The following is a 14,284-nucleotide window of genomic DNA, read 5'->3' on the forward strand; positions in this document are numbered from 1 at the left end:
TTATCTAAATTAATATAACTAATAAAATAAATAACAAGATATTTGGAAATATTCCAAATACTTATCTGCATCACTTCATATAGCCACCAGCTGCAGTGAAGAGGGCTTTAAGGAAGGCCAATAAGTGAATCTAGTGTGTAGTGTGTTGACGATCTTAGTAGTGGTTCACTAGTCTTGTAAATGATCCTGAAGTGTTTTCTTTGCTTTATCTCTAAAGTTATTGTAGTTCATATATAATATAGCTAAATCCCTTATAAGGATGTTTCATCTCATCCATCAATGGTACAAGAAGCAAACTCGTAGCTACTTAGTCAACGTTGAGGTTATACACAATCAACAAATGTTCCTCCTATTTTTACAATCGATGTACTCTTTAAACTCTCTTGTCTTTGAGCTTTGGATGTTGTTGTTGTTTAGATCTTTCAACTTTCTGAATGGAGTATTTGAGTTCCTGTTGAATGTTAAACCTTGAAGGTGAAAGAACAATGTCTTTCCAGATTGATCCGGCTTCACATGCTGGGTTCGGTTGGTTATAGAGCTGGTATATTGAGTCTGCGTTCTCGTTCAAACCTCCCACTCGTTTCAAACAGTCTATCTCCTCTGGATCCACCAGCAGCGTCTTCTCCTTTTCTTTCCAACCTATCAGCTGCCATAAAACCACAACTTTCACCTGTTATTAGTGATTCTTGTCTAATTACAAAACAGCAACACTCTAGGTTTTGTTGTAGAGGTGAGAGTTCTTGTTTAGTCTAGTGTATATGACTGTTGTAACCAATGTCAAAAAATTGCTAGGCGGTAATTAGGCCATATAGGAGATTACTGATTAATCAGGAGCCTAGACTAATTTTTTGATCCCCTACACCGATTTCTTATATACTGTTAAAAAAATTGTTATTAGGTTCGATTTGACGCATAGAACGTACTAGACCGATTTTTAGAACACTGGTTGTAATTAGTCCATGCGTAGTGCAAGGAAGTATAGCTTGGTTAATTTGAGTGAACTTGTGAAGGTTTAGAGAGGGAGCTATGTGAATGAGTTGGAGCATTTTTGATTGGTCTAAGAACTTGGTTTATGCATTGATCTGAGAGTTTAGTTCTTTTGGTTCAAGTCTGAACACTAACCTTTGGTGAGCCTTCCAGAGCGTTGGTGCAGTAGAGCCTAGCACCATCAACAAGGCTGCAATACGTAGGAAACGCATCTGCAAACCTTTTGTGAGATCTCAGCTGAGATCTCACCCTAACCGCTCTTCTACACATGATAGCTCTCCTACACTCCCAGCCAAAAAACAAAAACATGCAAGTTAAGAGACAAACTTGAAGGATAGATAAGATAAAGAGTTGCTTGCTTGCTTGCACTCACCTAATGCCTCTTATAACAGCTAAGTATGCATCACACACGACTCCAACTAGTTCTATCCTATACGGCTTCCTCCTCCTCCCATCCTCCTGCAGCTGTTGTCTTTCACCAATCCGTTCCCAGTAATCCTCTGTGATGACCCCATCATCATCGACCTTGTATCCAGCTCCCATTCTGTAATGGTGACGGTGCACGTTCCTCGCCATTGTTATCGTCTGCACCACAAAAGGCACCCAAGAGAGTGTCCCATCCATTATCACGTCCCTCCCTTCGTTCAAAGCCGTCACTAGCAGCGATGAAGCTGCGTCTGTTGATGACTGGTGAACCAGTTCAGCTGTCTGGATCATATCTACATGTCCACGAGAGCTCAAGGCTCTGTAGATGACGTCAGATTCCTTGAAAGCATCAGCTTCAATTACCACAGCGTCTGCTCCTGCCCAAAACGCTCTGAATCCATATGATAAAAACAAAGGTAAGCTTCAACAACACATTCTTTAAGTATAATATATTGATGATTAAGGAGATGTTTAATTACTCTTTGAGTATGTCCTTAAGAACAGTGCTTTTGCCTGCACCCATCCCACCACCCATGAGGAGTAGAACCGGGCTTCGGTCTTTGTGAGCCACTGGTTCCATAACTTCAGTACACTGTGAGTCATCCACAGACGCTATTCCCATTGCTCTCATCTCCTCTACCAAAGTGTTGAACACTCTTGCTACTTTCAAGTTCTTAGTGACCCTATTGATCCTCTGTTCTCTATACACATACCACACTATCATTTATATATCACACTAAAACACAGGCACAATGTTCAAAAAATCGCTAGATGATAGTTAAACGCTCAATAGAAGACTAGCACTTAAATAGTCATTCGGGTAATTATTTATTTATTTATTACATATTTCATATTTATATCACATATTTTATGCTTATTGTGCTTCATTAGAGAATCACTCTAGTAAAATACTAAAATTTAGATATAACAAAAAATAAATAAAACAGGAGAAAAATGATTATCACTTAATTAGAGACAAATTATATTGGTGAAGATAATATAATTAAATTAGTCATAACCTCTTTGATGTTAGTTAAACGATTTAGACAAATTTAGATCGATATATAAATCGATTTAAAATATTTTAACCGTCTAGATCAGTTTAAATGGATCGGAATAACTCAAATCGAACTTTAAGAAAATCGTTACGGTTACGGTTATTGACAAATTTGTCACTTAGGTGGAAGCACCTATACCGATTTTTAGAACATTGCTAAAGCATAACAAATGTTCTTAGTTCCTTACCTTGTAGCTGCCATCACAATCTGCTTCAGCTTCCTCTTAGGCTCAGTATCCGCATGTAGAATCTGAGACTCATATATAATGACATTGAATGTTCTGGTCTACAATGTGTTCATAACAGGAAAAATGGATATTTTTACACACAAACCTGACTAATCATGAGATCAGCGTGGCTCCAGTGAAACGCAAAGTAGCTGAGAATGCATCTCTCAAACTCCTCAACGAGCTTAATGAAGAGAGAATCAGCGTCAGGCTCTTGAGAGAAGAAGCTGTAAATGTCTTCTTCACAGCATTCTGATTTGCTGATGTACTCTGCTGCTAGCTTGCAGAGATTCGGACAGTCTCTTCTGTCTTTAAACCCCATCTGCCTCGCCACGTAATGAGAGAACCTCTCGAGTTTCTCATGGTCTTTGTGTTTGTGAGATGTTTTTAGACGAGGGATGATTTTGGTGTCACGTAGTCTCCTGAGACGGTAATGCGCTGCGGCTGCTAGCATCAAACTGATCGATGATACCACCAGTACCTGCGTGTACTCTGCAACAACAACAACTCATTCAGTTTCAGACTATTCAAGAAGAAAATAATAAACAAAAAAAAAACTGGACCTCTCTGCATGACTATGGATTGGTAGGGGATCAATTGGTGTGTGTTTTGATGGAACTCAGAAGATTGGTCGTTGTCGCCATTGTTGTTGTGTTCTTTGAGTCTCTTTTGTGTTTTTCTCCTTTTACTGCGGCGAGTTTAATGATTATGGCTTCCTCACCACCATCCAATTTAGTCGTATGTTGCTAAAATAGCTCAGACCGATTACGCAGGAGATACATTGGTCTCTGAAACGAAGTCTAATAATAGAGCAGACCTTTACAAGTAGCAAGCAGAAGCATCGAACGAGTAAACTTGAATTGATTTATTATGATAATGATTCTCTGTGTGAACCAAAATTAATATTATCTGATTTGGCCCAAAACCGTAATTAGTCAAATAATTATCATATGATAATTATTCAAATCAGCTGAAGAGAGACTTGAGAAGCAAGCAAGATAAATAGATAAGAAGCATAGAGATAAAAGAAAAAAATTGCATAAACAATCAGATCTTAGCATTCAAAGGCAATGGAGGAGAAACTCAATATCATAGATACAGAGGGTCAAGTCATTGACCGAGAAATCGAAACATCCTCAACCAAATAATGTCCTAAAACCTATTTTAAAAACTCGACAAAGGAACAAGACTACTAATGTTACATAGGAGCAATACAAGTTGTCCTGAAATGACCCGTCTGTTGACACCGGCTACAATGAACCAGACGCTTCACACGATCACCATCATCCACTGGTCTTATCCTCCTCCTCCCCCTCCGAGCACCTCCTGTTACGTTTGGCGTTCTTATTCCACCACCACCACCACCACCTTCTATCTTTAAAACCTTTTCTCTCCACTCAACATTATCCGAAACCGGCTCTATAGAATCAGTATAAGTTCTCCTGTAACTCTCCACAGTGAAACAACTCTCCGCGTACTTATAAACATCCTCTTCGCAAGACAAGAGAGCTCCAACGGCGTGGCTACACGGCAAACCGTAAACCTCCCACCGTCGACACAAACAAGAACGTTTTTGTACATCCACAACAACGTTACCTTCACTATCCATGACTTCAAACTCAGCTTCGTTCGCTCTGTAAACTCGGTGGCCGCGAGATTTCGCTATAGCCGCAAGCATTCGACTCTCAGCAGAAGGAACAAGCACATCAGACCAATGCAAGCTCGCCTCGCGTCGCTCTTTGAAGAGACTCATCAAACGGCGGTGGATACACTCCATCGTCTGGATGATAGGAAGACCAGAGACATCTTCAACCCAATTATTAAGCGAATCGGTAACCACATTCGCTGTTAACTGCCCGAACCTCGTCCCTTCGAAGCACGACGACGCCCATCGCGAAGGAGAGATGTTCTGTAACCATAAAAAGGCCTCCGGAGATATCTGCTGGATGTTGTTGAGTCTCGCATTGAACTCTAAGACGGTAGGAGAATGCGCAGCCTCCCAGAGAAGGCTCTCGAGAACCGAGCTGCGAAACTCTTTACTGAACATTTCCGCGAGATGACGAACGCAGAAGCCGTGAAACGCTCCTGGGAAGTTAGACTCTACACCGTCAACAACAGCTTTCTCCATGGTGGAGATTATAGTAAGCTGCTTTCGTATACTTTCACAGTTCATTTCAATACTTTTACGAAGCTCCGCGAGGAACTGACACCAGTTAGTATCATTCTCTTCGTTGACTACAGCGTACGCTAACGGTAACGCGCCTCCATCTCCGTCAAATCCGCTAGCAACGAGCAACGTCCCCGGATACTTGCTCTTTAAAACCGCCTTGTCGAGAGCGATGAGAGGACGGCAGGCAGTTAAAAACCCGGAGACTGACGGTTTGAATGATACAAACACTTGTTGAAACCTCTCATCTTTAGGATTCGCGTGAACAACAGCTAAACTCCCTGGATTTGATCTCATGATTTCGTCGCAGTACTGTGGAAGGAGGCGATACTCTTCTTCAAACGTGCCGGAGACGCGTAGCCTCCCCATTAACCGCTCTTTCCCTCTCCACGCTTGCTTGTAAGACAATGCAATCCCGTGAGTTCTGTGGATCTCTTCTAGTATCTGCTTCGGTTTGAAATGAGGATTCTCTTTCACCTTATCTGCAACGGTATCAGCAACCCACTGAACAGTGGCTTGCTGGTGACCGAGATGCGGAACCCCACAGCAAGTGTGAGTGGCGTGAATTGTCCTTATCGTAAAAGTTGGTGCTTTAGGAACCTTGGCGCAGTGGATCCTCCAAGGGCAGCCTTGGGACGTGCATTTCGCGGTGAAGCGTGTCTTGTCGGATTTGATCGTTTGCATCTCGAAACGCTGAGAGATCGCTGCTTCTCGCAGCGATTTTCTACAGGCTTTGGCGTCCGGAAACTCCTTACCAACGGTCATACCGGGGACAGACCAGCATTGAGAAGGAGCCAAGTCTAAGTTATCATCATCAATCTCTTGCTTCTGTCTAGCTCCAGTGGCTTCGGTTACAGAGTCATCGTTGTGATGAATCGTTGAGTCTTGAAGAGCCGTCGCTTTGTGTTCTTGGAACTGGCTCCAGACCTCGTTTTCCTCGTAGGGAGAACCGATCTGGAGGTTGATGTCGAGTAGCTGTTCGAATTCGGAGTTGTAGTCGTGAGTAGGGAACAGCTCAAAGTTGTGTCGGATTCCAGTGAAATGATCTTGTCTGAACGACGAGTGAGGGTTCTCGGGCTTCACAAGCTCGTCGTTTGCCATAATCAATAACTAACCGAAGCTCGTCACTTGCTGTCAATGTATTGATCATGAGAAGTATAAAGTCAGAAACTTTGATCGAAAATTCACAGAAATTTATTTTGAGATTATTTACAACAATGTTCCACACTGTATAAGTCCAATTCGAAAAAAATCGCAAAATTGAGCATGCAAAGCCACAGAGAAGAGAAAAAATACGCAATGCTTCTGAATATAACCAAAGGAAGCATATAACATTAGCTAATAATGGCAGAGAAGGAACCATATTATATAAGAAATGAGGAGGACTGTGGAACTCACGATAGGAAGTGATGAGAAGAATCTGAATCCAGCGAGACCCGATTGAAGGAAAAAGTACAAAAGTGAAAGTGAATAATTCAAAAGAGAAGCTGTTAAGATTCTGTGTGTAGGGTTTAACTGTTTGTCTGGCTGGTGAAGTGAAGGAGAATGTTTCTGTGGTCAACAAGAATAAAGAGATGACGTCGACTGGGAACGATGGGTATTTAAGTTTTCCTATTTATTTCATTCGAGGAAATTTAGGCGGCCCACTAATTGAGATTACTAAGGCCCACCACGATCATTAGTATCGGTAAACTAGTTAATTAGTATGAGAGAAGCCCATATATGTTCTTATTTGTTTGTGTTAATGACTTTGGAGTCTAACACATAGACATAGACCGGTTTGATTTCCTTAACCGTCTTATTAGCTTTATAGTAAAAGTTCTAGTTTTTTCCCCGTTTTTTTTTGTCAACAGATTTTTTCCTGGTTTAATTTAGCATTCTACATTATTCCGGCATCGAACTGGCATTAATTTAAAATGAGAAACTAAGCTCGAACCGAAAAAGACTAATTATGTAAAAAATTAGAAAAAAATATACAATTTCAGCACACCGTCATAAATGTATCTCATAGGAGTGAATAAAAGTGCAATCAGACTTTAATGTAGAATTTGCCGGTTGTAATATTGTATGCGAAATGTTTTCTAGTTTGTGATGCATAATTAACCGGTGCAAAAGGAAAAAAAAAGTTGGAACCCGGTTAACTGTCTTAGTGGGTTTACAGTAAAAATCGGGATTTTCCCGGTCTAATTTCCTTAACCGTTTTATATTGGCGCTATAAATAAAAATTCGAGGTTAAAAAAAAGGGTTTCTCCTCTTCGCCTGAATAAGACTTTCGTCATCGCCATGGCCGCCGATGAGTTGATGCCGACTCACAAGTCGCACAGGGCTCCCAAATCAGGTCGTACCATGAAGAAGAAATCCGAAACCGACAAGAAGAAACGTGGCGTCTCCGATAACAAGAAGCAAAACCCTAAAGTAAGTCCCTCTCATCTCTTAAACGTCTCTTAGAGAGTTTCTTGAGTAACAAGCAACACCTTGTAACTTGATTCTGCAGGCGTTTAGCTTTACATCGGCTGCTAAGGCGAAGATTTTGAAGCTTCACGCTGCGGAGAAGGAACAGAAACGAATTCATCTTCCGACTATTGATCGTAATTACGGCGATCCTCCTCCTTTCGTCGTCGTTGTTCAAGGTCCCCCAGGGGTACTGTGTTGTTTTTAGACACTCTATGTATATGTTTTTTTTTTTTGGTTTTGATGGTCTCTTGCCACTTTGTTTGTTTGGTTACTCTAGGTCGGAAAGTCTCTTCTGATTAAGTCCCTTGTGAAGCACTTTACACACCAGAATGTACCGGAAGTTCGAGGACCTATTACCATTGTACAAGGTTCTGTTCTGTGCTACATTCTTCATTAGTGTTTTCTTATATTAATGAGTTATAGTGGAAACAATATTTTTTAAAATTCGATTTATTCGATTTAAATCCGTTAAAATGAGTCCAAATCGATATAAAGTGGTCTAATTTTTTTTAATCAAACAATAATGTTAGTAAAATATATAAATTTGTTAAAAAAAATAATTCGTCAAAAAATATATAATTAGAAACAAAAAAATCTAAAATATCTAATATAAATATAAATATGTAGAAATTTCTTGAACATTGTTTATATAGTGAGTTTTAAGGTTTAGGGTTTGATTCCTCTTCTCATGTTTGGCTGGTCATGTATTTAGGTAAGAGGAATCGGATACAGTTTGTGGAATGTCCTAATGATATCAATGGGATGGTGGATTGTGCCAAGGTTGCTGATCTAGCTATTCTTCTCATAGACGGGAGTTATGGTTTTGAGATGGTGAGTGGAGACATACACCATTGACTATTATTTTTCTTCGCTTTACTTTGTTTTAATCTGTTTAATTAATCCGCAGGAAACCTTTGAATTCCTCAATATTATGCAAGTGCATGGATTTCCCAAAGTTATGGGAGTCCTCACACACCTGGATAAGTTCAACGACGTAAAGAAGCTAAGGAAAACAAAAAAACGTCTCACGCATCGTTTTTGGACCGAAATATACAAAGGAGCTAAATTGTTTTATTTATCTGGTCTCATTCATGGGAAGTAAGTATCACCCACGTTGAATAGTTTCATCGATTTAGGATGACGTGTGGAAGAGGTTCACCTTTGATCTATATCTTTTATTGTCAGGTATTCAAAACTTGAAGTTGACAAGCTTTCCTGCTTTATATCTTTATCTTTAACCAAGTTTCATCCATTGAAGTGGCGAACGTCACATCCTTATGTGTTGGCTGATCGTATGGAAGATGTTTCACCGCCTGAGAAAGTTCAGATGGATAAGAAATGCGAAAGGAATATCTCATTGTATGGTTACCTACGTGGTTGTAACTTAAAAAAAGGGATGAAGGTATGTCATCAGATTATTTTCCTTAAAATACTGACTCATCTTAGCCTTAAATATACATAATCTCCTATGATTATTATCAGGTTCATATTGCTGGAGTTGGTGACTATAGTTTAGCCGGGGTGACTGCCTTACCTGATCCTTGTCCTTTACCCTCAGCTGCCAAGAAGAAGGGTCTGCGGGACAGAGAAAAACTTTTCTACGCTCCTATGTCCGGGATCGGAGATCTTTTGTATGACAAAGATGCTGTTTATATTAACATAAATGATCATCTTGTTCAGTACTCTAAAGCCGATGATGAAATTGGAGATCCTACTAATAAAGGTTACTTACTTGTTTCCCTAAGTTTTAGTACCACATATGGTGTCCTATATGTTTATGTAGTGGTCTCTTTGGAGCATTTAATTTAATTTTATAATACTTTTGGTAGTTCTAGGATCTCTAATTATGACATTTTTTTTTCTCTTGGCAGGAAAGGGAAGGGATGTAGGTGAAGATTTGGTGAAGTCGTTGCAGAACACAAAATATTCTGTTGATGAGAAGTTAGGGAAGACGTTCATCAATTTATTTGGCAAAAAGACTATTTCCACCAGCTCAGAAAGAAAACTTGAGGAAGAGTCATCAGAGTCAGGTGATGAAGCTGAAGATTGTGTAATGGATGTAGAGAGCAGCGATGGTAAAACAAAGCAGAAAAATGAGATCCATGGTGGACGGTTGAGGAGGAAAGCTATCTTCAAAGATGAAGTTGGCGATAGTGATGCAATGGTAATAATCTCTTTGCTTGATCTGATTTTTCGTACTACTTCTATGCATTATTAAAGTGGTTAGGATAGAAAATTATTGTTCAGACGGGCGTTTAGACCAATTTTTTAAATCGTTTCGCTTAGACCTGATTTGTCAAGCATGGTGGGTGTGACGCAGGGCTCAGACCAAGATGATGTTGAGGGAGAAGAAGATGTTGAATCTGACGGTGATGAATCTGAAGACGAAGAAGATGACTCTGCGTCTGACTCGCAGGACTTAGATGAAGATGATGTCCAGGAAGCAGAAGATAAGGTCCTTGGTAACATATCAAAATGGAAAGAACCCTTAAAGGAGAAGGGCAGAGAGAAGAAACCCAACTTGATGCAAATTGTTTATGGTGCACCGGGACCATCAGCTACTACTCCCTTGGTAAATGAAACCCATGCAATTAGTGATGATGATGAAGAAAGTGATGCTGAAGACTTCTTTAAGCCAAAAGGAGAACAAAGCAAGGTTTGTCATTTTCAAAGACCATTCAAACTTTGGTGATTCTTGTCTCAAACTAACGGCTCTTTGTTTAATCTACTTTTAGAACTTAGGTGGGGCAATTAATGTGGGATATGTCAACGCAGATGACTGTTCAAGATTTGTAAATTATGGAAACCTGAAAAATTGGAAAGAGAAAGAAGACTGTGAGATCATTCGTAATCGATTCACCACTGGTGATTGGTCAAAAGCTGCTCTGAGAAATCAAAACTCAGTTGCTGACAATGAAGGAGAAGATGATGAGCTCTATGGTGATTTTGAGGATCTAGAGGAGGCAGGAGAGAAGCATAATATCGATGAGAACATGGAGTCTGAAGTAGTTGAGCGTAGTCTTAAAAAGCTGGCTCTCCGAGCGAAGTTTGATGCGAACAATCCCATTTATAGTGAAGCCAAGGAACTTGGATACGTTGATAAAGTAAGTAAATGTTTTTGCCACCTATTCGCTGTTGTTTGCTCACTCTATTTGCTTTTCCAGTTGAAGGAGGAGCTTGAAACTAGAAAACAAATGAACATGTTAGAGCTCAATGACCTTGATGAGGATACTCGAATTGAGGTAGAAGGTTTCCGGACTGGAACATACTTGCGTCTAGAGATTCACAATGTTCCTTGTGAGATGGTCGAGTTCTTTGATCCGTGCCATCCAGTTCTTATCGGAGGTATTGGTTACGGCGAGGATAATGCTGGATACATGCAGGTAAGGAGCTGAGGCTACAACAATTTTTTTTCTCATTTTATAACTATTTTCATCATGAAAATATAATATGTTTTTGCTTTGTCGTTAGGCACGGTTGAAGAAACATAGGTGGCATAAGAAAGTACTGAAGACAAGAGATCCCATTATTGTGTCTATTGGATGGAGACGCTATCAGACTGTTCCTGTGTACGCCATTGAGGATCGCAATGATAGGCATCGAATGCTCAAGTATACTCCGGAACACATGCACTGCCTTGCTACGTTCTGGGGTCCTCTTGTCCCGCCCAACACAGGCTTTGTCGCTTTCCAAAACCTGTCAAGCAATCAGGTATTAGAAATACACTGTTCTGCATGAGATTTTGTGATATATATATTTGGTTAAGTGAAGTGCATCTTTATGAAATGGTGTGAGTTTAAGGTGTGAATAACCAGTAGCCAACCTAGTGTCCATACTAAGTGTGTGTTGATAATTAAACTTGCATGTGAATTGAAAAAAAGAAAATATGCTATTATTTAATAAATTATTTATTTATTTTATAAAAAATATATTTATATAAGATACTTTAGATTTTGGATTTAGTTATAAAATTATTTTAATGTATTATCAAAATTAGATATACAAAACAAAATGAATTAGACAGATTTGTGGATTTCTACTAATGTTATTGTTTAATTTAACAGATTTAGATCAATTTAAACTGATTGTAACCGATTTAGAATAGTTTAAACGGAACTTTAGAAAAATGGTTAGACTGTTTACTAGGGGAAATCTATTGGTTGTTACTTGTTACCCGGTGAGAGATCTGTTGTACTACTTTCCCACTGAGTATATGTATCTTGGTGTGTGTCTTTAGGCAGGATTTAGGATAACAGCCACTTCTGTTGTTCTCGAGTATAGTCACCAAGCCCGTATCGCAAAGAAAATCAAGCTGGTTGGTCACCCATGCAAGATCAAGAAAAAAACTGCATTCATCAAAGACATGTTCACTTCTGACCTTGAAATAGCTCGATTTGAAGGTTCATCTGTCCGGACAGTTAGTGGCATTAGAGGACAAGTTAAAAAGGTACACCCATTAGCTTAAGCATTTTCATTTCATGTTTGCTCTCCTGTTCTATACTAATAGCCTTTGCCTTTTTGTCAGGCTGGAAAAAACATGCTCAATAACAATGCACAGGAAGGGATCGCGAGGTGTACATTTGAAGATCAAATAAAAATGAGTGACATAGTCTTCTTAAAGGCTTGGCCGACAGTGGAAGTTCCACAGTTTTATAATCCTCTAACTACAGCCTTGCAGCCTCGGGAGAGGACGTGGAGAGGGATGAGAACGTTTTGGGAGCTTCGCAGGCAGCAAAATATTCCTATTCCGGTGAATAAAGATTCACTATACAAGGTAAGAAAAGCCTATTATTAACAATGTATATAGGAAGGTGACGTCTGCGACAAGTAATTTATCTCTCATTTTTGTTGTAGCCAATTGAAAGGAAGATAAAGAAGTTCAATCCATTGGTGATATCAAAGAAACTACAAGAAGAGTTACCGTTTGCTTCCAAACCCAAAAATAAACCAGGGCGAAAGAGACCGTCACTAGATGCTAGAAGAGCTGTTGTAATGGAGCCGGGAGAAAGAAGAGCTCTTGCTATCGTTCAACAGTTGAAGCTGATGAATAAAGTCAAGGTAATGTTGTCTATGCATAAAACTTGTGTTGGTATATATGCTCTCTTTTTATTAATAATAATGGACTTTGGAACTGTGGATAAAAAATACAGATGATTAAGAGAAAAGTAAAGGAGCAGGAGAAGAGGAAAGCGTATGAGGCAGAGAAAGCTAAGGAGGTAATCTCTAAGAAACGTAACAGAGAGGAGAGACGTGAGAGGTATCGTACTGAAGATAATAAACAGAAGAATAAGAAGATGAGACGAAACCAAGATTAATACATTTTTATTTTGCTAAGACCAAGATTACTACATTTTTCTGATCTCAAACTAGTGTTGCTTCAAACTTTCATGTCATTTATTTAAAGGAAAAAAAAAACTAACTGAAATTAGATTGGAAATGAAGCTAGATATCGAATTACTCTATAAATCATTTGGATTTGCATATTGTATGATTGTTTTTTTCTTTCAATTGTTGGTCTAGTGATATACTCAGAATTTTAAATTCAACTGCCAAAAGGCCGACAAGTATGTATAAAATTTGTGACAAAACCAAAAATCACATGCATACTAATAATATACGAAGCTTCTTTAATCAGCTTTCATGATGGTGGGATGATCAAAATATCCTAAACAATCTTCCTCGGCAAACACATTATTTTTGTTAAAGAGTATAGAGTCTTATTCTGTCATGCTTTTCTATTTGTGAAAGTGATAAATATTCTATAAAATATTTGGCACACTTACTTTATTTAGCAGTATCAAATAAGTCTCTAATGTGATGTTCCCAAAAATGTCAGATAAAAAAACCCTGGTGGTATAACAAATAAGTAGAGATAATATAGAAGTATCGTATAAATAGAATCCCAGCTTGGTAGAGACTTGAGTCAAATTGAATTCGTTATAAAACAATGACCATTGACCAGAAAATGCGAAGAAAGTTTGGTAAAATTCGTTGTTATTGTTTTTTGGTCAGCTAATCTCCTTTATTATTTGGTGAGATAAGGTTTACATATCTGGAAATTAGGTAAGCAAAAGAATATAAATTAATGGCCTATTTAGGTAGAAATCAAAATTCAGGGTGGTAATTGCAGATCTATGCAAATTTTTAATAATTGGCGAACCATGTCAATTTTACATGAGTTGCCCATTTTCTCCTTTAGCCACACCTTCTTCGTAACGTATGGTTACCTGCTACCGGGGTTGCTGGCAAAAAAATTAATTTTTATTGTAAACGCAATACACGTTGTAAAACCGGATACATTCATTTAAAAGTATGATATAAAATATTGTAACCGGATGTAACTCTAAATAATTGAAGAGAGAAGAGTTATAAGATATTTTACAAATTGTTAGGCCGATCACTTGATTAAAAAAACAGGAATGTAACGGAGCGAAGTGTTGCCACACACGACGGAGAGGTAGAAGATCGCCGAGAGTGCAAGAATCTTCAAAAACTGACGGCGGGAGAGGATGTGCTGACGGAGCACGATTCCGGCGATGTTGATCACGGCGGAACTGTAGGCGGCGCAGGAGATCGTGTGCATCATGGTCAAGAAGATCGGGTAGCGGAAGCCGTAGTAGAAGAGGAGGTACTTGTTCAGGATAAGGACTCCTATGTTGAAACCGAACCAGGCGGCGACGCCGCCGTCAGAACGGAGGGAGATACCGTGGGGGAGGAGAAGAAGAAGGGTTTTTCATTGGAGGAGGCGGAGGAGTGTGGAGGTGTTCCGGGGATGTCGATGATTGTTGGTGTGGTGGTGGCGGCGGAGTGGAATTTCGGATTGCTCATCCGCCGCGTCGTCCATGAGCTTCCACCATTTTGGATAGAGAGAGTTTTTTTTTTTTTGTCTGAGATCTGAGAATGTGGTGGTAGCAAGTAGAAGAAAGAGGGAGATGAATGTATTATCAGACAGTGGAAATTCTGATT

The 14,284-nt window shown here is 39.3% G+C and overlaps 3 protein-coding genes across 3 annotated transcripts; 1 reads left to right on the forward strand and 2 right to left on the reverse strand.

The window, feature by feature from the left end:
• Window positions 1–283: 283 nt before the first annotated feature.
• LOC103843496 lies at window positions 284–3,482 on the reverse strand. Its single transcript, XM_009120235.3, has 7 exons — window positions 3,261–3,482; window positions 2,804–3,189; window positions 2,659–2,720; window positions 1,893–2,114; window positions 1,361–1,804; window positions 1,123–1,267; window positions 284–646 (listed from the first exon to the last, which is right to left on the reverse strand). Exons 1-7 carry the CDS (start codon window positions 3,268–3,270, stop codon window positions 374–376), a joined length of 1,542 nt encoding a protein of 513 aa, XP_009118483.1. The 5' UTR covers window positions 3,271–3,482; the 3' UTR covers window positions 284–373.
• A 250-nt stretch (window positions 3,483–3,732) lies between these two features.
• LOC103843498 lies at window positions 3,733–6,475 on the reverse strand. The gene is made up of 2 exons (XM_009120236.2): window positions 6,263–6,475; window positions 3,733–5,995 (listed from the first exon to the last, which is right to left on the reverse strand). The coding sequence occupies exon 2, from the start codon at window positions 5,963–5,965 to the stop codon at window positions 3,896–3,898; it is 2,070 nt and encodes a 689-aa protein (XP_009118484.1). The 5' UTR covers window positions 5,966–5,995; window positions 6,263–6,475; the 3' UTR covers window positions 3,733–3,895.
• A 246-nt stretch (window positions 6,476–6,721) lies between these two features.
• Window positions 6,722–13,149, forward strand: LOC103843541 (ribosome biogenesis protein BMS1 homolog). Its single transcript, XM_009120277.3, has 16 exons — window positions 6,722–7,279; window positions 7,359–7,505; window positions 7,596–7,686; window positions 8,031–8,149; window positions 8,226–8,416; window positions 8,504–8,720; window positions 8,801–9,041; window positions 9,190–9,482; window positions 9,639–9,974; window positions 10,054–10,422; window positions 10,483–10,701; window positions 10,790–11,029; window positions 11,556–11,765; window positions 11,844–12,092; window positions 12,173–12,376; window positions 12,469–13,149. The coding sequence occupies exons 1-16, from the start codon at window positions 7,148–7,150 to the stop codon at window positions 12,631–12,633; spliced, it is 3,423 nt and encodes a 1,140-aa protein (XP_009118525.1). The 5' UTR covers window positions 6,722–7,147; the 3' UTR covers window positions 12,634–13,149.
• The last annotated feature ends 1,135 nt before the right edge of the window (window positions 13,150–14,284 follow it).

This window comes from Brassica rapa, chromosome A09, assembly GCF_000309985.2.
Source record: "Brassica rapa cultivar Chiifu-401-42 chromosome A09, CAAS_Brap_v3.01, whole genome shotgun sequence".
Lineage (NCBI taxonomy): Eukaryota > Viridiplantae > Streptophyta > Magnoliopsida > Brassicales > Brassicaceae > Brassica > Brassica rapa.